We start from the raw sequence: 26,105 nt of genomic DNA on the forward strand, positions 1-26,105 counted from the left end.
TTTGCAGAAGGCAACGCTGAGGCAGAGGGTAACAAATGCTTCCAGACTGGTGTGTAGGGTTTTTGTTTATGTGCAACAGTATAAAGCTTTAGCTCTGCTCTGCATAAATATTTGTTTTTATTGCCATTCTGAAACAGACACACTTGCCAAAGCCCCACAGTATAGTTTAATAAGACTGAGCACACAGAAGTAAAGAGAATTTAATAAATCAAACCATAATATATATAATAAAAATAAATAATGGGGGGAAGAGAAAAATATAATGAGAAAATAGACAAATGGGCTGTCTTTTTAAACATTGGAATCTTTCAGAATAGTTTTTTTAATTAAAAAAAAAAAAAAAAAAAGTAACCAGGTGTTGTACACTATCTCTCTGGAGTCCTTCCATCTGTCAGATACATAATATTACTATGTTGCAATAACAATTAAAAAAAAAAACCCTTGCTGTTTGTAATCAACGAACGTGTTTGCCATTGAGTCATAAAATTAAAATCTCTGTTTGGGCAATACAGTTGTTGACATGTTGGGACTCTCCGCATTTGACAACATATAAAAGGTTGGAGTTGTCTACTGTTATCTTATTTAAAAATATAAATAACTTCAAGTTGGAAAAGCCTTGAAAGTATTTCTCAAAAGATGGCAGTCAACCAACCAAGGCAAGAGATGAGGGCATTAGTAAGAGAGAGGGAAAAATAAGATCTCTGATGACAAGATTAAATTATAAGAATTGGGTGTGGCAGAGAATGCTCAAATCACCAAACAGCTGGGATGTGGAAAGCAAAAATATACAAGGCAAATGTCTAAAAGCTAATTTGTGGGCAAGCAGCTTTGTGATGAATCTTAGCACTCTGTGTTTTGTGGGAGTTGTTATTCTTCTTAAATGTTATCTTCCTGAACCTGATTATTGGAGAAAATGATCTAGATAAATTGAAAGCCAAGTCTTTTGGGAATTTTCATCTTTATTTTAACCAGTCAAGTTTATTAGCTTTCCATTAGCCAACCTGAGTTTTTCCAGGTCAATGTATGTGCTATTCTTTCAAGAGTGTGCACATGCTACCTTTATTTTTAATCATCTGGCTTCTGAGTGTAACTTTTTTTTCCCATTCACCAAATACAAAAAAGAGAGAGAAAGTAGGAACTTTGCAGGGGCTGTTCGTTGTCCTGCTGGATACTATTGAGGTGATCCACCCTGCGAGGCTACTGTATTCAAATTAAGCCAACTCTTAGGACTAAGAATTTGTTCTGTGAATCCTGTTTTGGTAACGTTTAGCAGTGTTTTGTTCCCAGATGCTATTTTATCCCCCTAACTTTGCATCCAAATCAAGATTGGCTTTTATTCCCAAAGCATCTTCTCCTCCCTCTTTTAATGGAGTTGGAAATAGAGAGCTTCAACAAAAAGAGAAGCCCACATATCTTACAGTATAACTATCTGAAATTGGACTGCGGTATCCAATCTCTCTATCAGATGGACAGAAACATTCCAAGTATGTTTCTGGTCATCAGGGGATATTAATCTTTTTGAAAATATGAAGAAAAATTGTTGGTAAAACTGGAAGTTTTTTTGTTCTTAGGATGAAATTCACCCTTGTACAGAAGCCCTGCTCAAAGCCCATACAGCACTTGACCCCTCACTTCTGCATAGGGGTGAATTTCATCCTTAAATTGTGATGTCTTTTTTTTTTTCCTTTTTTTTTTTTTTTTTAAAGACTTATCTGGGGGAACTGAATAGCTGAGGGATAGGTAATGGATTAACGATCCTTTTACCTCTGCTGTAGCTCACCAGTTCAACTGCAGCCCAAGCAGTAGTGATTGTAAGTTAATGCCTGATGGCTGTTTTGCCTGTTTAAAATGACTTTAGCTGTCTTGGTTCAGTTCCTGGTGGACCGGTTCTCAAAGAACAAAGCCACCACCACTTTTTGAACCATTGCTGGTATAATCAGCTGGAAAGTCAAGGATGGAATGGGCATGAAGACTGAATTCTTGATTCTACTAGGTACAGTAGGGCTAGGGTCTATCCATTTCAAGACTGAGGCACTTGTTAACAGAATTGTGAGGGGAAACTTGACTGCTGCTGACCAAATCATTCCTCTTGTTCGGATAAATAGAGAACTTGTTTGTCTAAAGGTTTGGCTTCATTGCAGTGTTAACTTGAGGATAGATCACTCAAGCTAACTCTTTTCCGGTTAACCTAGTTTGAGTGAGAGCAGTTGCACTGCAAAACACTCGAATGTGACAGAGAGATTGGATTAGCAACACAGAGTAGCTGTGTCCCCATTACCAGAACCAGTATCAACTTCAGCTTTAACCTGTGCCGCCCAACAGGCCAGATAGCTTGAGTTTAAAATACCATGTGACTCAAGCTATAGACTTGAGGTGTGTGTGTGCGTGTGTGCGCGCGCGCGCACGGAAGTCAGGTTTGGACAAAGGTTGAATAAAACTCAAGCTAACGCAGCAGTGAAGACAAGCCCTAATGCTCTCAACTGGTCACCTTTCAAGTGCACCAAATTTACTACTACTTTTTTTTCTTTTTTCTTTTTAAGTACGGATTTGGATTAGATGCCAGCCCAGGCTCTGGTGCTGCAATCAGATATGTGCAGAAGTCAGTGGAGGTGTAGGGCCCTGCCCCAGCTGACTTGGCTACAGGATTAGGACCAAAGACAACTAGGGACAAGCACAGGGGTATTTTCTTATTGTTCTATATTTGTTGTTCTGAAAAAGGAGGTGATAACTTCTAAGAACTTTACACTAATACACGCTTTGTAATACATTTTGGAATTTCTTTCTCTAGTTTTTATAGCTCCAGTCACTGTAATATTTGAGCACCTCCCAGGTATATTAGGTTTGCATGGTGAGGTCTCTAATGGACTTCCTGAGTCTTCTGTCTTCCCTGGTGGAGGAAGGTTATGCATGTGATGTACATGGCTCTTTTTCTACTTATTCCACATCTTTTTCCTTTCTCCCTCGTTAATGGTTATGGCAGAAAAGCTTTGTTGGAGAGGAAAGCTTTTTGCAGTGGAGAATGAAAGTGATCGAAGTCCAGTGTGTCTGATTTCTGGAGGCAAATGGCTCCCTAGCCAACCATCCATGACCAAGAATGATTTGTCTCCACTTCACAAATGCTTTGTCCTGGTCTTTGTGAGCTGTGTTTTCCTGGAGCAGCTGTCTTGGTGATTCTTGAAAATTCTTTGTCCCACGTATAGGGAACAAGATTTGCTCTAAAGCCTCTTTGGGGAAGTGGTAAATAATGCAGAGCACAGGTCACGGAGCGTGATCTGGATCTCTTGGTAAGCTGGGTGAAATCAAACAATGTGTTTTAGTATGCCTGAGTGGTCATCTAAGAACAAATAGTGTAGGCTATTCTTACATGATGGGGGACTCTAAAGTGGGAAGCAGTGATTCTGGAAAATATGTGGGTGTTGTGGTGGATGGGTGATTTAACATGAGTTTCCAGTTCTCTTCTATGGCTAATGCAATTCTTGGATTCATAAGCAGGGGAATCTCGAGCAAGAGTAGAGCAGTTATTTTACTTCTGTATCGGCACCGATGTGACTGCTGCTGGAATATTGTGTCCAGTTCTGCTGTCCACAATCCAAGCAGGATGTTGAAAAATTGGAGAGGGTTCAGTGAAGAGCCATGAGAATGACTGAAGGATTGGTAGACCTGCCTTATAGTGATAGATTCAAGAAGCTCAATCTGTTTAGTTTAACAAAGTGAAGATTAAGGAATGACTTGATTAGTCTATAAGTTCCTACATGGAGGTGTGTGGGGAGGTGGATTTAATAATAGGCTCTTCAATCTAGCAAAGAAAAGTATACAACAGTCCAATGGCTGGAAGTTGCAGTTAGACAAATTTAGATTGGAAATAAGGTATACACTTTTAACAGTAAGAGTAATAGAATTAATGTCCTTGTGAAGGAAATTAAGACCTTGGATGTAAGCTATGCTTCTGCCCCCACCTCAGAGAAACTCAGAACCCTCCTCAGTCTAAGATATGAAATCAACAAACTTCTGTTCCCCGGTGGCTGAGTTTGCTTTATTCTGTTTGAAGCAACACTACTGGAAATCCTGGCAAGAGAGCTGGCATGCTGTCAGCATATAGACTTAAGCAAAAGGCTAACAAATACAAGGTTGCTGCTATTCATAATACTAGCAATAAATTATATACAACACAGTCAAGTATGTTGACATTTTGTTTCATTCAAAACTATATTTAGTTGAAAAGGGAGTCAGTAAAGGTGCTCTAGAAAATAGTTATTAGCAGATTGTCTGTCTCTGCCACAGATCTGACTCTCAGAAGGAACTTCTAGATGCCCCTCTAGAAATCCTGGAACTGTCTCATGCTATAAAAGAAATGAAGGTCAGAAAGACTCCTGGTGCAGTTGGGTTCCAGGTTGAATTTTACAAAATGTTGTCTGAAACTTTAACACGTAGATTATTGAATATGTTCAATGACGCCAAGAATAAGCAAACTCTCCTGCCTACTGAAGAGCAGCTGTAATTTCAGTTATTCCTGAACTTGGGAAAGGCCTTTGACTATGAAGTAGTTACAGGCCAATTTCTTTAATCAATTTTGACGCTAAGATTTTAGCTAAAGCTCTTGCTATGCAATTAGACAAAGTTATCTCACATGTTATACACACAAATCAGGCAGGCTTGCTTTATGATAGACATGGCTCAGATAATGTGTGTCCACTGATTGATATTACTGCTGCTTCAAAAGATTCTAAAGAACCCTTAACTGTCATTTCTTCAGATGCTGAAAAGGCCTCTGACCAAATTGTCTGGGACTATCTGTTACATGTATTAGCAAAATTCAGGTTTGGTAGCCAATCTATTGCTTGGATTAAATTTGTACTCTAACCCGACTTCCAGGGTAATTACCACTGGTATTATTTCTGCCCTAATTTCCCTTATAGTGAGGCATGAGGCCCAACGGCTCCATTTCTCCTCCTCCTATCCATGGTATGAGGGTGGGCCAAAGAGAGCACAAAATTATGCTTTCTATGGGTGATCTTGTATTTGTACTGAATCTCGAGGTTATTGTTCCTCCTAACCACTATTGGTAAGTTTGGACACCTCTCAGGGTATTAAAATTAATTGGGGGGTAAATCAGAAATCCCAGGCATTAACAAACATGTGCATAAAGGCCTTTTCTCAAATTGGGACTTTCCATGGCAATCTTATATGAAATGTTTAGGACAGACAGACAGAGAGGGAGAGCACGTGCGCAGCTAATGATTTGGGAAGATGGAGTTTGCTAATCTTCAATTTGTGGGGTTAAATTAATATACTCCTAGACTTTAAGGCCAGAAATTCTTAGTTTCTCCCCCAAATTCTTAGTTTAAAGCTCTTTTAATCCGTTCTGCCAACCTCCATCCCTGAAGTCCTTTCCCTCCTTACTGAAAATGAATGTCCTTCTAAGAAATTTGTATGTCCAATTTACTTGTCCCCCTGGTTCTAGTCCTCAGACTTATTTTAAGAAATCCAGAATGCTCCTTGGGGGCACAGGTTGGATATCTATACCGGCTCTGAAAAAATTACAGCTCTCCCTAGCTCAAGGTATTTCATTTTTCCAGCTTGAAAAATTATCATATCTCCCTTTTGGTAAGCCAGACATTTTTGTGGATGTTGTATATGACCACACGGATCCCACATGGGTTTCAGATTGAACAAGAATTGGTATACCTCTCTCCCACTTTCTGGAATGGTAAGATTGAATTATTATAGATTTAATGATTCCAGAGGTCTCTCACTAAGGTCTATGAGGCACGTTTGGTCAAACATGGCTAGAAAGTTCTGCTTCCATCCATACTTCCATGCAGATGTGGTCCTATGGAGCAATCCTTTTCTTAAAATTGGTGGCAAAACTTGGAAGAGAGTGGAATTATGATTGTCACAGCAGATTGACAATGATACATTTAAACCATCTGTAGATCTAAAGCAACAATTTGGCTTGCTCCACCTCAGAGCATGTAAATATCTCCACTTAAAGCTTTGCTTTATGAATGTATTTGGACCAGATGCATGGGGGGAGAGGTCTCCAAAACTTTTATTATTTTGGAGGAAACTTCCTAGATTTACCCAGCCAGTGGTATCCCTTTACAATTTTCTGACCTCAAAAATTCTGCCAAAGACTGATGATTTGAGAGATGCTTGAAATAGAGATTTGGATACACAACTATCTCTGACTCAGTGGAATACAATTGTATCTAATGTTTAAAAAAGCAGCTATAGACCTGAGACTACAGTATATTCATCAAGAGACACCTTTTTTGAATATACTGGTCCCCATATAAGCTAATGGTAATGGGACTCTCAAATTCTTACTGCTGTTGGAAACGTAACTCCCATGGTGCTACGTTAGCATGTGTTTTGGGAGTGCCCCTGTATTAAGAATTTCTGTTATGCGGTGGGTCAAATGACTGATTTGATATTGGATGTTAAATTGGAGCCCTCCCCCTTAAATCTTCATTCTTGGATATATTCCTGCTACCTGGATGTTACCTGGTAACAAGGTGGCATGGTTCCAACATACAGTTTTGGTTGCTAAAAAATGAATCCCACAAAAATGCAACAGTCAGTCCCCACCAGACATTGATGCCTGGCTCAGTGGTATAGCTGACCTCATAGCTAATGAACAGCTGGCATTCCACAGAAGGAGAATGCCTGAGAAATTCAACGCAATTTGGACTGACTTTCTAAAGGTCTCTGATTAATGCAGACCCCGAAGAGAAGTATGTTGCTTCCTCTTCCTTCCCTTTATTCTAACCCTCTTTGTTTACTTCGTGTATTACTATGAATCAAATATACATTGTATTTGAAAAAATTAATGAATTATAAATGTATAAAATCAAATTAAAAAGCCAACATCCCTTCTGGCCTTGGAATCTGTGAACCTGAATGTTAAGGGTGTGACATCTGATACATGATAAGCTGAGGTGGCTTTAGTTTTTCTTTTCAGTCTTGTCCAGCGCTCCTGCATTCTCAACTTACTTTCTCTTTCTGCCCTTGCTGATTCTTGTTCTCTTGCTCCATGATTTTCTTTGACCTGCTGCTTCCTAGTGTCCTTTCTTATTGCCTGTTTTGCACAAAGCATCTCACCCACTTATACCTCCATGTTTGCTATCTTGTATTGCTGGAATATACCTGTAAGGTGAGTTGAAAACATTTGCTGTACAGTCATCTTGGAAAACAGGGTATTTATATCAGAAAGGGTCACATTTATATAGGTTAATAATGCCAGAAAATCTAGCAAAGAGATAGTGATTTGATGAAACTCAAACCTTACTCTGAAGATTGCAATCCCGCTTCCATTTAGACTGTGGGACAGTTTTTTGTCACATCTTAACGCATAAAAATAATACCTTGTTCCTACATAGTTTCAGTACTTACTCCACTGACTGATGTTTTTCTTTGAATGCTGGATTAAACATTTGCATTAATTTATACAATCTAAAACACCCTCAACAGTATTTTCACAGGATGTGATTGTACTGTGTCCTAGAACTCTCTCTCAGCTGGGCTATTAAATAAAAACTCAAACCTGCATACAGTGCCAAGAGTTTAGTTCTCAACAGAATGAAAAGTATATAACTTAATTTGCAAACATTTTTTACATGGCTGGCTTTCCTGTTGTCTGCTGGTAAATTCACAGTGACACAAATAAAGTGAAAGCTCTCTAGTGAATGAGAGGGAGAGGGGAAAGGACATATACAAGACGTTTTCCTCTTTGTACACTGGTGTATTAAAATTAAAATAAAAACTGCAGTGACTTTTATTTGGTCTTCCTTAAGCTCTTATAGAAAGAGAGCTTCATCAGATAATATGAGGTAAACCAGGAAATTGCAACATATTCAGGAATTTTTAAAAATACTATGTTTCAAAATACCTATTGATATGATTTGGGCAGCTGTGTAATCCCAGGAAGTTGCCATTTTAATGATGATTCCAGCAGGAAATGCAACATGATATATAACCATATATAGAGAAATGCAGGAAACAGTAGGATATTTCCACAGATTGCTTAGGTGAGATATGTAAGTATTATATGGATATACATACAGAAGCAAACAAAGCAAAACCAGAAAAGAGAAGCTGTAGAAACATCCTCCTGCCCTTTGTGTCTCTGGCTGCAGGTCTGCTCTTCTTACCTTGATAGGTATCAGGCTGACAATATGATTCCTTCAAGAAACATTATTTATATATGCATGAAAGCCAAATTTGAAATATAGCTATGCTGTTTGAAAGGAATAATAGTAATTTAATCATGTTTTATTTTGAAATGGAATAGAAAATAGATTGCAATTAATAAATCCAGTTTTCTCTTTAAATAACCAATCTTAATAAACTCATGGGGGAAGCAGCACTGGTGTATTGCCACAAAAATACAAAGAGTGGTTCTTTTGATTTACCAATTGGGCACCTCCAAAACAAAGAAACTTGTTGTCTCCATGTACCCCATGGTACTTTCAGTGTATCTGTGTGTACATCACTGTCTGAGAAGAGGGTATTGCTGGAGTCTGGTGATCCAGTGACTTCTCTTCCCTTGGCTTAGTGACTATGGAACTCTCATGAAGCTCCCAACAGGAGTTACAGCTGGTTCTCCTGACCTCTCTCACGGGTAATTTAGGCCTTTGTGTCAGCTTTAGTGAAACTGGTCCAAGGTGTCAATAAGGTTTTAACACTCAGCATCCTGACTTTAGAATAGGCATCTCAGTGGATGCTATGAAAATGACTTTTAATATTTTCTGGTATCTGCTAGTTGCTGTAAATTTGATGGGTGCATGATTTTGTTTTAAAACTGGCAGTGATTCAGGAATCTGGAAGTAAGCTGTTGATTTTAATCTTATTTTTACTAGCTGTTCCAGCTTGCTTTCCAGCATAAAGGAACAAAGAATTGCTCACTTAATATTTTCTATGGTAAAAAGGCTCATCCCCTGTTCAAGCTAAGTTATAGAAAGTTGTGTAAAAAGAAATTGGTTTGCTGTTGTTAAATGTAATCTCCATAATTATACAGGGCTCAAATTAATCACTGGTTATTTTCCTGAATCATTCTTTTCTAGCACCCACAGTTTTTTGTATAAGGCAAGATCTTCATTTGATGTAAATAGGCATAGATCCTCTAAAGTCAGTAGAGGAATTTTCTATCAAACCAAGGCAGGCAAGATTTGACATTCCTGATGTTTCTTAAAGAGGAAACTCCCTCTCCCCTGCACTTAAAAACATCTCTAGATTAGGGCACAATTGGGTAAATTAAAGATAAAATGGCACCTGAATTCCACTGCTTTTCTCAACCTAAAGATAAGGCGTCCTTATCAGCATGAATGTCAATTTCAGCCATTAATATTAAAAGTTCATATTTGTGGCCAGCATACTTCGGAACACTCTTTGCTGCAGCTGCTGCTTTTTTCCAAATTTGTGCCTGGTTAAGAGCTGTTTTCCTCATAGCTTTGGTTTTTCCTTCTGCCTACTGCTGCAATGAAATCACAATCCCATGTCTGCCATAGAAATGATTTGTGATGACACAAATTCATAGTTATGGCTTCACTGCAGGATAGAGATGGGAGACATTTTTTTCTCCTTCCCTTTCTTTTATTCAAGAAATCAGGTCTAGGAAGAGAAGACAATGATGACTACTGAGGCAGCACTAGAAGTGACCCATGGAAGAGAGGTGATGAAGCTGCTACAAGCTACATCATCCTTGAGGGAGTATCTGATGGAAGCTACCGTATCCATGAAATGTCACTGTGATAGAGCTCATGGTGGCGAAGATTGAAGGATTAGAGATGCAGCTGGAGATGATGGAATTCACATGGGGAGTGAAGTATTAATGCAAGAGAGGAGATGGTGGTACAGACAACTCAAGATTTGTGGACACCTGCCAAACACAAGGATGTGGAAAGCAGACTGCCAGAATAGGAGGGTGGTGGTCCATGGAAGAATGTGACCGCGAGGAGCAGACAGAAAGGACCAGCTAGTGGTGATGAAATCAAGTTGAATAATAGACTTGTTGCCAGAGGAATGAGGAGGAGAAACAGGTAGAAGATGGTGTGGCAAGGAAGAAAAGAAGGAAGCTAGTCCCTGCAGAAGAGAGGAAGAGATGATGGAGAGATCCTCCATTTTCCTTAGGCTTGGTCCCTGGCTGACATACAGGGCACTGTGAGAGAACATAAGACAGATTCATACCAACACCAGGAAGAGACAGGTCTATGTGATTAGGGACTCCATACTAAAGAATCGACAGGCCTGTCAGCAGACCAGGCCCAGAGAAGAGCAGTGTGTGCTGTCTGCCAGGAGCAAGGATGCAAGATGTGGATGTGAGGCTGAAAAGGATCCTGATGTGAGTGGGGAAGCATCCACTGATTTGTGCTGCATGTCGGAATGAATGATGCTGCTAGATTCCCATTGCAATGAATCAAGGATAACTACACTTAAAGAAGTGGAAACTCGGGTGATTTTCAGTGGAATATTTCCAATCCATAGAGAAGGAGTGTTAAGGCATGACCACATAATGAAGATGAACAGATGACTCAAGGATTGTTGCAATGAGGAAGGTTCTGGGATGCTTAACCACTGGGAGATATTTACAGAAAGACTACTCTTCTTGACTGACAGACTCCACTTGAATACCTGGAGTATTCATTTTCTGGGATCAAGGCTGGCACGATCGATAAGAAGGCCCTAAACTAGGAGATGAGGGAGAGACTCACGGAAATCTCCATACCTGGCTTCTATAGATGGGAGCAGGGAAAATCTGCTAAATGAAGATGTAGTAAAGGATAATGGAACACCACAAGCCAGAAAACTGGGCGAGGTCTGAGGAGAAACAACTGAAATGCTTGTACATGAATGCAGGAAATCTGGGCAATAGAATGGAGGAACTGGAACTACTGGTGCAGGAGGTCAAATCAGATATTATAGGGATTACAGAAACATGGCAGAATACCACTCATGACTGGAATATAAGTATTGAAGGAGTGATAGGAGTAAAGGTAAAGATGGTGGGGTAGCATTGTATATCAATGAAGCAATAAACAGTTAAAAAAAAAAACAAACAAACCCCAAAACAAAGTGAAAAATATGGAAAAAAACAAATCTGTTTGGATCATAATCCATTTGGGGAAGGATTATAAAAGAGGTTCTGTTGAGATAGTGTGAAGGGTCTGCTATAGACCTCCATTTTAGAGAGAGAAATGGTTTTAGGAATTGTCATAATGGGAGACTCTAACTGTGACATTACCCAGGATATAATCTGGACTGTTAAATATCTGTCTCCTTAATTCTCTAACCTGGGGTGCCTTTGCTGTTAGACCATGCACTTCTGGCGTGCTCTCACAGCCTTCAGCATGCAAATTTGTTCCCAGCTAAATGCAAATTCCCAGCTTTGTTCCCCTTGAAATGTGCGTCTTGAACAGGACAAGCTCATAAAAAGTCCATCATTTCATCAAAGGAAAATGACAATGCACCCGCCTTCTCTCAAATGGAGTTTTCCACACACTGATTAAGATAAAACAATAAGATAAGTTTATTAACTATAGACAGATTTTAAGTAATTACGAGTGATCATGATGCATAAAAGCCAGGATTGGTTACAAAAAGAAAATGAGGTATTATTTTGCATTTTACTAACTTAACAAGCTAAGTAAACTTATAAAAGCAAAAAGTTTTCTTTAACCTATGCTGCAGTAAATTTCACAGGTTTGGTCTCCTTTCTGCCAGGGACCCCTCCCTCTTAGCTCAGTTCTTTTGAGAATCATTGATGTCATGAGCAGAGATGGAAGAGGAGAGAGGTGAACTCGAGGCCACTGTCTCTCATTCTTATACCACTCTCCCCTTTTTGAGGATTCCCTCAGCGGGGTGCAGGCAACAAGTGTAGTTTCTTGTGAATGTGAGGTCTGAACTGTCCCTATGATGAAATGTAAATTTCTTGTTTATACCTTCCCATGGCTGCTTAATACCTCGCTGGGGTGCTAGTGTACCTTTTGTCTCTGAAAAACTGGTTTGGACCTACTTCTCTGAACCTTGGAGCATGTTATAACAATGATACATAGTAGAATCTTATAACTTCACATACAATGTTGATATACATATTTTACTAGGACAATAATAGTCAGCAAATTATGACTTTTCAAATGATACCTCACAGGGTGTACTTTGTACAAAATTTATCACAGTCTTGTAACAGAGGTGAACATAATAGTATAGACTGTCATGCTAACTTCCCGGATATAGGCTGAAAATTAAATACTAATAGTGGTAAGGCCAATTATTTCTGGATGTGATAGCTGAATTTTCTTCACCAAATCATCACTGAACCAACAAGAGGTGATGCAATTTTAGAATTTGTTTAAGTAAGGACATCAAATGGAAAAGGGCAAATAGAGTGCTGATCAGTGAAAGGAAAAATAAGGACAACCTGGGGAATTACAAACCAGCCAGCTTAACTTCACTACCTGGAAAGATAATGGAGCAAATAATTAATCAATTTACGAACACTTTAAAAATAAGTAACAGTCAGCATGGATTTGTCAAGAACAAATTGTGTCAAACCAACCTGATAGATTTCTTTGATAGGGTAACAAGCCTTGTGGATGGGGCTGGGGGAAGTAGTCGATGTGGTATACCTTGACTTTAATAAGGCTTTTGATACTGTCTCGTATGACCTTCTCATAAACAAACTAAGGGAACACAATCTAGATGGCGCTACTGTAAGATGGGTGCATAACTGGTTGGAAAACCATTCCCAGAGAGTAATCCTCAGCGGTTCACAGTCAAATGAAGGGCATATCAAGTGGGGTCCAGCAGGGATTTTTGTAGATCCAGTTCTGTTCAATATCTTCACCAATGATTTAGATACACTTATAAAGTTTGCGGATGATTCTAAGGTGGGAGGGGTTGCAAGTGTTTTGAAGGATAGGATTAAATTCAAAATGATCTAGACAAACTGGAGAAATGGTCTGAAGTAAATAGTTTGAAATTCAATAAGGAGAAATGCAAAATACTATGCTTAGGAAGGAACAATCAGTTGCACACATACAAAATGGGAAGTGACTGCCTAGGAAAGAGTACCACAGAAAAGGATCTGGAGGTCATAGTGGATGACAAGGTAAATATGAGTAAACAGTGTAACACTGTTTTCCCCCTCCCGCCCCAAAAAGGTAAACCTCATTCTGGGATGTATTAGTAGGAGTGTTGTAAGCAAGACACAAGAAGTAATTCTTCTGCTCTACTCAGCACTGATTAGGCCTCAACTGGAGTATTGTGTCCAGTTCTGAGTGCCACATTTCAGGAAAGATGTGGACAAATTGGAGAAAATCCAGAGAAGAGCAACAAAAATGATTAAAGGTCTAGAATACATGACCTATGAAGGAAGATTTGAAAAAAATTCGGTTTGTTTAGTTTGGAGAAGAGAAGACTCAGAGGGCACATAATAGTTTTCAAGTACATAAAAGATTGTTATAAGGAGGAGGGAGAAAAATTGTTCTCCTTAAGCTCTGAGGATAGGAGAAGAAGCAATAATGACCTTAAATTAGCAAGGGTGGTTTAGGTTGGACATTAGGAAAAACTTCCTACCTGTCAGGGTAGCTAAGCACTGGAATAAATTGCCTAGGGAGGTTGTGGAATCTACATCATTGGAGATTTTTAAGAGCAGTTTAGATGAACATCTGCCAGGGATGGTCTAGCTAATACTTAGTCCTGCCATGAGTGCAGGGGATTGAACTAGCTCCCTCGAGGTCTCTTCCAGTCCTACAATTCTATAAGAGCTGGACATAGGGAAATAACCTTGGATTGAGTGATGATGAGTTGATTCAGTTTAAATTGAAGGGCAGGATAATCAAAACCATGTCGTCAGCTATGGTTTTTTATATCAAAAGGGCAAATTTGGGGAAATTAAGGGAACTGGGTAAAGAAATCAGCTGGACTGAAAGGCTCAAAGCCTTAAATATGGAGGAGGCTTTGAATTTCTTCAAATCAGCTATACAAAAACTGTCTGAAATTTGCGTCCCAAGAAAGGGAGAAAAAAAGCTTATAGGGAAAGGTTCCAGACCCAGCTGGATGGATAACCACCTCAAAAAAGTTATTAGGAATAAACTGAGAGCAGAGTAAGGAGATAGATGATAGGAAATGGAAAAAGTGGTTTGATTAGTAAAGAAAGCTACATCATGGAGTTTGGAAAGTGTAGGGATAATTGCTGAATTGGCTCTTGCCAAGGTAATTAAAATAAATAAGAGGGTTTATAGTTATATAAGTAAAAGAGAATACGGAGGCATGAGATTGGGCCGCTGTGCAGTGTGGATGGGAAGGAGATTAAAGATCATCTAGGTATGGCCCAAAAACAAAGTATTCATTCAGTCTTGGTTTTCAATAAGGATGATCATATGGAACATGGGCATGAAGGCAGTACAGCTGATGGAAATGAGTGTCAAGAAATGGAAATTACCACATCTGAGGTGGAAGAAGATCTTAAAGAAATTTATGTGCTCAAATTGTGTGGACTGGATAATTTCCATCCCAGAATATTGAAAGGACTGGCACATGAGATTGCTATTCCGGTAGTAAGAATGTTTAATAAATCTTTCTATTCTGAGGGTATTACCATGTGCCTGGAGAATAGTTAACACTGTACCTGCATTTAAGAAAGAGTGTGGGTGGGGGTGTTGGGTGGGAGTGATCTGGATAATTACAGACTTGTTAGTTGGACCTCAGTAGTAGGCAAGATTTTAGAACAAATTATGAACAAAAAATTAAATGTAAATGATAAAGGATAGAGGATAGTATGCAATGTGGTTTACCAAATGTAGAACATGCCCAAGTAACCTGATTTTCTTCTTTGAGGAAATAATGTTTTGGTTTGGGTTTTTTTTTTTTGTTTTTTTTTTAAGATAAGGGAAGTGCAGTAGATCTGATATACTTGAACTTCAGTAAAGTATTTGACATGGTACTACATGGGTGTGACTGTGGTTGCTGGAGGGGCCATACCAAGAATGCTCATTCAAGGCATACTTCAAGGAATAGGGCAGACAATCCCTAAAATTGGTGGTTTATTCTGTACTTAGATTATACCATGCCAGTAACCAAACAGCTTCTATAATACCTCACTGGTTACCAAGAAGCCAAAACACAGTTTCCTTTAAGCAATCCAGCCTTTCGCTCCCACCCAGACAGCCAAGTCTATATACTGAGAATTACTTAAAATCTTATTCACCGTATATAAAATTCTACCAATTCCAAGATATCGGACTCATTACCTACCAGGTCAATGAATATTTCAGATCTTGCCCAAATACGCACTTAGAGCCAATTCTTATTAACTAATCTAAGATTTATTAAAGTTACTATGAACAACTTCAGACTTGGAGTTAAAAGAAGGTTTCTTACCATGAGAGGAGTGAGGTCCTGGAACAGCCTTCCAGTAGGAGTTGTGGGCGCAACAGCTTAATTAGTTTTAAGAAAGAGATGGATAAATTTATGACTGCAGTTGAATGACAGGCTTGCTTGTGACGATAGGAGGCAGGGTTCAACAGTTATAGGGCTCATTTCTGGTTTGTTTTGTGTTCCTAAAGTTCACCCTTCAGTGTTTCAGTTGGACACTGTTGGGTCAGGAAGGGGTTTTTCCCCCGAATGTATTCTGGGAGGATTTTTTAACCTCCTTTCTCTAAAGCATCAGGAATGATCATGGCTGGAGATATAGTACGTTGGATGGGAGGGCCAGGGCTCTGAAGGGGCACCTAGCATTCTCTCTCTCAAGTGCTTGGTTGGCTTGCTGTTGCTCACATGCTTATGGTCTAACTGATTGCCATATGTGGAACCGGGAAGGAATATCCCCTTAGGTCACACTGGCAGTGACCTTTGTATGTTTGCCTTCCTCTGCAGCATGTGGCTGTAGGTCACTTGCCAGGATTATCTGGGTATCTCTCATTTTATCATTTCCCTGCCACTGTGGGTGTGGAGCGGCTTCAAGCACTGGTGTACCTTGATCCTTTTTTTTCTTTGCCTGAGGCACATAATAGCCTATTCTAGTCTCCTGAGGGCTATAATACTTTGGTCTCTCTTCAGTTGCTGGGTTTACTGTGTGGGTGGTATTAGTGACCTGTGATATACAGGAGGTCAGGCTAGATGATCTAGTAATCCCTTCTGGCCTTAAACTCTCTGATTCTAAGTGAGCTAAGTCCTAATTATACCTAATTATGCCTAAATAAATGTGGCATGAAAATCAACAGAAACAAGTCAATGTGTTTGAGTCCTATGTTCTAAGTGGTTTCTAGTTGTATGCATGCTACTCATCTAGCATTTACACCTGTATGTGCAGTTAACAGATTTTAACACTTGCATGCAAGTTCACATGTTGTTGTTCACAACGTTGCTTTGGAAAGTGGAGATAAAACATCTTTGCTTCTTTTTCCTATTCTGCACAGTGCTTATGTTTAAAAAAAAAAAAAAAAAGTATCTCTTTAATCAACAGAATTGGGTTTTTTATGCATTGTTACATCTACTTATTTTAGTGTAAAAAATAAGGTTTATTTTTATTGCTTTTTATTCCTGTTAGCCCTCTAGAACAAATATAACGAGGACTGAGTTCCGTCTTGTACAAAATCTAACAAGTTTTTTCTTAAGCTCCTATTAGTTTTGTTCTGTGCAAACCTATTGAAAGCCATTAATGCATAGGGGTCAGAGGTGGTTGTGTGGTTCCAATAGTGTTAGCCACATAGTTTGTGTGTTTCATAAGGAATACCGATCCTAAAATATTAAGGGCCTGATCCTTTACTCTATTACGGCAGTTTTATTCCACTAATTTTAATGCATAAAACTTATGTAATGGAGTGCAGAATTGGCTCTTCAATTTGGTAGTGATGCTATAGTTGTGGCAGAAGAAGGACTAAAGTAGCCTCTATTTTCAGGTGTTTTGTAATTTTTGGAGGTGGGAGAAAAGGGGACCTTCTTGGAGCTGAGATTCCTTGTGTTTGTAGCCATGCCAAAAGTGAAACTTCCTTTGAAATTATAGTTCATGAAATTAAAATTTAAAAAATCATATTCATATATTAAATATGAAGAGGTTATTTTTATATGCAGAAATAAATATTTCTTTAAAGTTATCCGGATGCAGGTTTTTTTTTAAAAACTTCAGGCTTCAGGCTTTGGGTCACTTACCCAACCCCAAGTGTTCAAAAACCATGGGTCTAGGCCACAAAAGTCATGACATTTGTTTTTAATTTTGATTTATTTTTTGTTGCCTTCTGAATTCTGAGCCTGTAGGGTGCACTCAAGCTCATGTCTTTAGGCTTTTCTTTGCACCACAAGGGCAAGAAACTTCAAAAAAAAAAAGGGGGGGGGGGCTGTCATCACATAATCACTTGACTCCGAGAGCTGGGACATAAAAAAAAAACAAACCTGTCAAATATCGCAAGATTTACAATAAAATAGCAAGAGCTGGCAACTCTACTCAGTAAGGGCTAGTGCCTTGGTCATGTATGAAATGATTTTATGCAGAAATAACAAAGTGCTTGCTTCACTGTCTTCCAAGACACTTGTGAGAGACAAGGTGGGTGAGGTAATATATTTTATTGGAAAAACTTCTGTTGGTGTGAGAAAGACATGCTTTTGAGCCACAGGGACTTTCTCTCTCTCACCAGAAAAAGTTGGTCCAATAAAATATATCCTCAACCATGTTGTGTCTCTAATATCCTGGTATCGACATGGCAACTATACTGCAAGATACATGTGAGACATATAAATGAAAGAATAATGGTACAATCACATAAATGTATTTGGTTTGTTTCTTTCATTGTATGATTGTTGTTTCTATTCATTTTCTATTTTCAAATCTATTAATTGATTTGCTTTCATGGAAAGTGTTACAAGTGGTAGGCTATTTTTAAATCAAGGATATTCTGTGTAAAAAATAGCTATTGCAACATTGATTTAGAATTAAAACACACAACATTCAAATCCACAATAACCTTAATTTTGAATTTCCTGACTTTTAAATATTCTTTCAGAGTGTTGCATTAATACAGTATTTTTACCGCTATTTACTAAGAGCTGATGTAACATTAATAGAGAAGGTTCCAGGAGCATGACTTATATATATTCAGACATTTCTTGAAACAGTAAGTATGTCCAGAAATTAGTCCAAACCAAAATCCTAGATGCAAACACTCCCAAACTTCACAGCTCAGTCCCATCTCTGCTTGTGATTCTACAGGTCAGTATTGTACCGAAGAAACTACCATAATAAATGAGTTCAGTCATAATAGAATAATATATTGTGACCCAGAGGATAACTTTTATAAGGCAGTAAATTTTGTCATAGTTCTGCTGCTGTTCTTCTCTGCTGGCATTGGCTACAGCCTGTAGAAGACCAGCACTGTGCAACTACAGCTCGTTTTCAACCTTTTGACTGTAAGGTTCTCTTATTTTTTCTTCTGCCATCAGCTTATAAAGCTGGGATAATACAGAGACCTTAGGTTAGAAATTAGTTTGGACTTTCACAAGCTACTGATCAGACCATCTGAACAAATTCACACTGAAAAAAGATTGGAAGGCAGCATGAGAAATTGTTCTTTCCTTCTCACTGCTCTTTGAATAATGGATCACCTGATGCAATGTAACGTGATAGTAATCCTGGGAACCAGCAGCTAGAATCTTGCCTTTCTGTGTTTACTATAGGTTTTAAAATGTGAGTTCTTAGTTAAAATTGAACTGTTTCCATATCCTGGTAAAAAACCCACTGAGAACTGTTGGAATTTTATGTTTTAAAGCTTTCATGTAGGATGAAAATAACTGATCAACTTGATGGCATGACAGTAATGAAAATATACATTTTAAATATCTCGCCAAACTCACCCGTATAAGGAGAAATACCATGTTACACTTTTTTATGGGAAATTACATAGCCAGAAAAACTTTCCACCAAAACAGTGAAAGTTCTATGCTAGTTTCATACAACCTTGATTTAATTTTTTTTCCAGTCCTGTGATATTATTGGGACACTTTCTGGATGCATTTTAGAGGGACAACATCAACTTAGAAAAGCACTTTTTTCTGAATTTGTTGTACCTGCTGCTGTAACCACTAACAACTATGTTTACTGTAGCTGAAAGAGATTGTAGAGAGAAAATATTTTTGTTTGTTTGTTATTTTACTCTGACTGCATTTTGAGCACAGTCAGTTTCATCATTTCCCCTTTAGTCATTTTTGTCAGCTTTTCCTGTTTGTGTGGGTCTTTCACACCAACAGCGATAGACAAAAACATTTTTAAAATGTGCTTGTCAGACCATAAAAACTGATAGGGGAACTCTGGGGCATGTGTTGCACTTGAAATTATTTCATACTCTTTTAAAAATTGACTAGATTTCAAGTAGACTGTATCTCTGTTAAGTTGCACATTTGGGACCATAAATCAGGAGGAGGAACTTCAATACCACACCACTTCTCCAAATTGAAATCTGAAGATATTGTAATGGGGGAAAAAAAGTGCCTCCTTCATATTTTGTGTGTTCCTACCATGTATCAGGTGCATCAGCACTTTCCTTTCACTCCTACTACTGTTGCTGAGTCAGATCTTGGGGCAGGGCTTCCTGTCTGTGACTGGCAAGAGACGTGGAATGTTTCCTTCATTTGTTGTCTCTCTCTCTCTCCTTTTCTGATTTAAGTCTTACTGTCCCCTTCTTGTTCTCCTGTTCTCTCTTGTTTTCCCCCAACACTCCTTCCTGTGGCTCTTCTTTGTCCTGTTAGTGTTCTCCCCATTCTTTCTTCGTATTTCCATCTCATTCTTTTGTCCATCTACCTTTGCTTGTCCAATCTCTTCTTTTGCACCAAACCTTGGAAAAGGGGACCTTTGTAGGTAGCTTTTCCCCCACTCTGTTTTGTCCAGTATAATGTTGATTCTGTACCACAGTGTGGGGCAAGTGTAGAAGATAGAGTGGGGAGTAGAGCTTAGATCTTTTGCACTGGCAGAATCTGGAAATGTCTAGAGGTATAGAAGCTGCACACTAAATGAGACATACAGGTCTAATAGGTTCTCAGGCAAGAATTATTGTTTCATTCTTCCCCCCCCCCCCCCCCCCACCCCATAGCTGATTCGGACCACTTCATAACCAACCACTGTATACATCTGCATATCTTGTAGCAGATGTTCAGATCTTGGTCTCTGTGTCTTTAATATTATCCCCTCCCCTTTTATTGCTTGAACTATTCTCTGCTTATCAAATATGCCAACACAGTGTTTAGAAAAGCATGCTCTGCTACACTTTCATCAGGGGATGGAAATAGATGCAACGCTCTTAGAAATAACCAGATATTCCAGCCCCTTTTACAGAATACATACAAATAAATAAAGGACTGCTAATACTGGTGTATATCTATCTTTAAAATCACTGCACCTTCCAAGGTGCAGTGATATTAGTGGGAATGTTTTTAGCGCCACCATGGACCCATCAGTAAGAGACAGTGAATGCAATCTGAAATAAAAAATCCTTGCCTACAGTGTAATGAAACCTTTGAATAAAAGCAACACTTACCAATAAAAAACACAGGAAGGATACAGTACAAGCATTAGAAGCAAATAATACCACTACTTGATACAATCTGTGAAGGAAAACAATGGGTGACCCAACTTTCTTTCTGGAAGCTCTTAGACCAGTGGTTTTCAACCTGTAGTCTGTGGACCTGTGAAATTTTTTAGGGATCTGCAAATGGAAAAAAGGTTACAAATCTCTGTCTTAGACTCAATAGTCTGTACTCTCATTTGTGTAAATTCTAACCCGATCAAGCCAATATTTAATGATCTTAGAGGTGTGAAAATTAATAGTCCTCTATCTATGACCACAATTTGAAAATTCACCTATTTATACAGCATCCTTAATGCATAGTACTAAAAAGTGCACTGCATGCAGTTAGTTATAGGTCAAAAGATTTCCAGGCAAGCCTTCAAAGAGAAGGAAGTGACTAAGTGTCTTGAAGGGAACCGCAATAGAGTTCCAACTGGATGAGGCACCACAAGTGAAAGAACAGCTCCTAACTGCAGATTAGTAATAGGGAGTGGATAGAGGAAGCCAAGATTGGAATCGGGGGTGGATAAATAAGCAGAAATGAAAGGTTGAGGACTGTGTCTCCATGGATTGTGTGTGTTGAGAACAGTGGGATGGCTTTTCTTTTCTTAGGGATAGTGGGCTTGAGGATAAGTCACTAGACTAGGACACAGGAGACCTGGCTCAGAGCCCTGCTCTGCCACCAATTTTCCGTGTCTTTGGACAAGTCACTTAATCGCTTGTACCTCAGTTTCCCATCTATAAAAGGGGCATCTTTCTATACTCTATAGGATATTGAGGATCATTTCATGAACTGTTTTGAGGCACTCAAATGTTATTGTAAAGGCCATATAAATTCCTATGTAGCTAGGAAGCCCTTTGAAGATGGGGTGGTGGGAATGATATGGTCTTTCTTCTTGAGCTGGAGCAGATTTATATGTTAAGGGGAAAAAGCAGCAAGTTGATTTTAAAAAGAAAATCCTCCCCTCACCACTGATCCATAGTTACATGTCCACATTGATAACATAATGTTGACTTATTTATTACTGACACGTTTCCTGTTTCTCCTCCATTGGTGAGAGCAGTTTTACTGGATTTTTTTAAGGGAACAAAGCCAAAATGAAAATGGATTAAGTTAAAGCACAAACCAGGCAGAATGAAGGTATACAAGGGAAGAGAAATTAAAGAAAAAAAACCTCTGAGGAAGAAAATGCAAATCCTAAAGTGCAAACCTCTTTGAATAAATGCGAGTGACTTGATTTGGGTCTCACTTACCATGCATATCTCATACCTATTCATGAGGGTCAGTGCTGCAGGAGGGACCAAAGACACCTAACCAAAACCAAGGAGGCCAATGGCTTGCAGTTCTCTCATGCTAAAGCAAGCTTCCACAAAGGGAAGAGGAACTGGGTATTTTTGGATAACTTTCGCCCTGAACATAATGTCATACAAATATTATTATTTTGATAGGAAGCCTAAAGCACAAATCTGGGAGTCGGGTGATCTGGGTTGTGTTTTTGGGTCAGCCAAAGACTTACTGGGCTTGTGCAGCTCACTTAATTTTATCTGTCCCACCCCATCCTTCAATAGCTCCATCATCCAAATGGAGAAAATAAATAATCTCCTCTCTCACGGGGTAACATGAGGCTTAATGAATGTTGTGAAGAGCTTTGAGATCCTGAGATGGAAGGTGGCAGAATGCGAAAACCCTTGTTAATTTCAATTTGTCAAAATCTTTTTTGTTTTGTATTTAATTTTGTAGTTGAATATGACAAGGAGTTCACACCTCACCAACGACACCACAAAGAGTTCAAGTTTAACTTGTCCCAGATTCCAGAAGGGGAGGCGGTTACTGCTGCAGAGTTCCGAATCTACAAGGACTGTGTTATGGGGAGTTTTAAAAATCAAACCTTTCTTATCAGCATCTATCAAGTCCTGCAAGAACATCAGAACAGGTACATAAAGGACAGCCGCTCTTTTTCACTAGCCATGGTAAACGTGATGCCTGCGGTGGAGGGCTCCTTTTGTAAGAGGGTGGGAATATTGGGATAGTGCGATATCATTTAGTAGAATATTTTTACCCAGGTTTATAGGGGTGGTTACCGTTCAAGTTTCATTTATTGGGAAGTAGACGTCATAAAATATAAAATGGATATGGACGGAAGGACTCCACAGTAACTTAATCTAAATGTCATTTGAGGGGTATAATTTTGTTGATTTTAAAGTAAGCCAAGAATCTAGAGTGAAGCCATGTAATTTTAAACTAAAGATTCTGTATGCTAACATTATTCATGCACACTAAAATGGGTATGTTCTATTTCAAATAGATGCTAAAAGAATACAAAATAGAGCCTATCCTCGAAATCTAGAGTAAAACTGCTAGATAAACCTTGCTAAGTAATGTAGTCCTGATTCTCCTCTGAGTTGCACCTTTGTAAATCAGTAGTACAGTAACTTGATTGACTTTATGGGAGTTCCATCAAGATGAATGAGAAGAAGACAGCCCTAGAATTACAGGAGCTGGAATTTATATCTCGATAGATCCAAAAAAAATTTAAAATGCTCTACTTTTACAGGAACATGAAATTCAATGCACTTAGGAAAGTATCTAGATGATTTTCCCCAGAAATTCCCTTTCTGTTAAAGTTCAGTTGATAGTCTAACCATAGAACTATAGAAGGGACCTCATCTAGGTCATCTACCCCAGTCCCCTGCACAGAGGCAGGACTAAGTATGATCTAGGCCAGTGGTACTCAGACATCAATGGTTCAGGAGCCAAATTAGTGATCAGCATTACCCAAAAGAGTCACAGTAGTGTGAATTCATTGATTCATTTATATTTATATTTATTTATATATATTATATAAATTCTCACAGCAAAACAACTGACCAAGTATTATTATTTATCAGTTACAATTGGTTAATAACATAGACAGAGCATCCTGACTGGTTAATAATTTAGATTGGTTAATAATTAAATCGCACAGTGTATTAATATGTGCTGCAGAGAGTCACAGGAGACACATTAAAGAGCCACTTGCAGCTCTTGAGTCTCAGTCTGAGTATCACTGATCTAGAGCATCCCTGACAGGTGCTTGTCTAACCTATTCTTAAAAACCTCCAGTGATGGAGATACCACATTCTCCCTAGACAATTTGTTCCAGTGCGTAACCACCCATACAACTAGGAAGCTTTTCCTAATGTTCAACCTAAATCTCCCTTGCTGCAATTTAAGCCCATTGCTTCTTGTCCTGTCCTCAGTGTTTAAGGAGAACAATTTATCACTCTACTCTTTATAACAACCTTTTATGTACTTGAAGACTATTATGGTCCTCCTTCAGTTTTTTCTTCTCCAAACTAAACACCCAATTTTTTCAATCTTTCCTCATAGGTCATGTTTTCTAGACCTTTAATCATTTTTGTTGCTCTCCTCTGGAGTTTCTCCAATTTATCCACGTTTCCCAAAGTGCTGTGACCAGAACAGGACATAGTACTCCAGTTGAGGCCTTATCAGTGCTGAGTAGAGTGGAAGAATTACTTCTTCTGTCTTGCTTACAGCACTCCTGCTAATACATCCCAGAATAATGTTCATTTGTTTTTGCAACAGTATTTCATTGTTGACTCATATCTAGTTTGTGATCTACTCTAACCCCTAGATCCTTTTCTGCTGTACTCCTTCCTAAGCAGTCATTTCCCATTTTGTATTTGTGCAGTTGATTATTCCTTCCTATGTGTAGTATAATGTATGCATATGTCCTTATTGAATTTCTTCCTGTTTATTTCAGACCATTCCTCCAGATTGTGAAAATCATTTTGAATTCTAATCCTGTCCTCCAAAGTGCTTGTAACTCCTCCCAGTTTGATAGTCTCTGCAAATTTTATAAGTGTGCTCTCTATGGCATTAGCCAAATAGTTTATGAAGATATTGAATAGAACTGGACCCAGGACAGATCCCAGGGGAGCCTACTCAATATGCCCTTCCAGCTCAGTTGTGAATCATTGATAAATACTGAGTATGGTTTTCCAAACAGTTGTGCATCCATCTCATAGTAGGTTTGTCTAGGCTATATTTCTCTAGTTTGTTTATGAGAAGCTCATTAGAGACGATATCACAAGCCTTACTAAGATGGAGATATATCCCATCGACTGCTTCCCCCCATCCCCAAGGGTTTGTTTCCTTGTCAAAGGAGGATATTAGGTTGGTTTGACATGATTTGTTCTTGACAATCCATGTTGACTGTTATCACCTTATTTTTTGTTGGTGCTTACAAATTGATTGATTGCTTGATTACTTGCTCCATTATATTACTGAGTGTCGAAGATAAGCTGACTAGTCTGTAATTCCCTGGGTTGTCCTTATTCCCCTTTTATAGAAAGGTGCTGTATTTGCCCTTTTCCAGTCCTCTGGTATCTTTCCTGTCCTCCACAAGCTCTCAAAGATAATTGCTAATGGCTCACATCTCTTCAGCCAGTTCCTTAAGTATTCTAGGATGTATTTCATCAGGCCCTGCCAACTTGAAGATATCTAACTTGTCTAAGTAATTCTTAACTGGTTCTTTACCCATTTTACCCTCTGATCCTACCCCATTTATACTGATGTTCACTGTGTTAATCGTCCAATCACAGTTTTCACAAAATAAGTTAACAAAGAACCAAAAAAGGCATTTAATGCTTTGGCCATTGCTGCATTTTCTGTTGTCTTTTCCTCTTCATTGAGTAATGGGCCTATCTTGCCCTTGGTCTTTTCCTTGTTTCTCATGTATTTTTAAATGTTTTCTTGTTACCCTGTATGTCCCTAGCTAGTTTAATCTTGTTTTTTGCCTTGGCCTTTCTAGTTTTGTCCCTAAATGCTTGTTGTGTGGGTTTTTTTTGTATTCATCCTTCATAATTTGACCTAGTTTCCATACTTACCATACTTCCTAGTTTTCCTATGCATTAGGATAGTTTGCTTTTGTGCCCTTAATGATGTTTCTTTTTTTAAAAAAACTGTCAGCTTTCCTGAACTCTGTTCCCTTAGACATGCTTCCCATGGGATATTATCTACCAATCCTCTGAGTTTGCTAAAATCTGCCTTCTTGAAGTCCATTGTCTTTATTCTGCTGTTTCCCTCCTACCTTCCCATTCTCTAGAATCATGAGCTCATCATTTTATGATTACTTTCATCCAAGCTGCCTTCCACTTTCAAATTCTCAACTAGTTCCTCCCTGTTTGTCAGAATCAAATCTAGAACAGCTTCTCTCCTAGTCACTTTCTTCACCTTCTGCAATAAAAAATTGTCTCCAAAGCACTCCAAGAAGTTGTTGGATAATCTGTGCCTTGCTATATTATTTTCCCAAAAGATGACTGCGTAGTTGAAGTCTCCCATCACTACCAAGTTCTTTGTTTTGGATGATTCTGTTAAATATATTTAAAAAAGAAAAAAAGACTCATCCACCTCTTCTTCCTGGTTAGATGGTTTATTGTGTACCTCCTACCATAACATCACCTTTATTTTTTACCCCCTTTTTCCTTTCCCAGAGACTTTCAACAGCTTTGCCCTCCTGCTTCTATCTCAACCACAATGCAAGTGTCTACATC

The 26,105-nt window shown here is 38.7% G+C and overlaps 1 protein-coding gene across 1 annotated transcript in view; it reads left to right on the forward strand.

Moving 5' to 3' along the window:
- Positions 1 to 26,105, forward strand: part of BMP6 (bone morphogenetic protein 6) — a 120,656-nt gene that overhangs the window by 66,797 nt on the left and 27,754 nt on the right. The window contains exon 2 of the mRNA XM_067568357.1: positions 22,291 to 22,483. Coding sequence (XP_067424458.1) covers positions 22,291 to 22,483 — 193 coding nt within the window. The remainder of the gene's footprint in view (positions 1 to 22,290; positions 22,484 to 26,105) is intronic.

The sequence above is a fragment of the Emydura macquarii genome, unplaced genomic scaffold (genome assembly GCF_026122565.2).
Source record: "Emydura macquarii macquarii isolate MOO-44397 ecotype Brisbane River unplaced genomic scaffold, CSIRO-AGI_Emac_v2 contig_2890, whole genome shotgun sequence".
Classification (NCBI taxonomy): domain Eukaryota; kingdom Metazoa; phylum Chordata; order Testudines; family Chelidae; genus Emydura; species Emydura macquarii.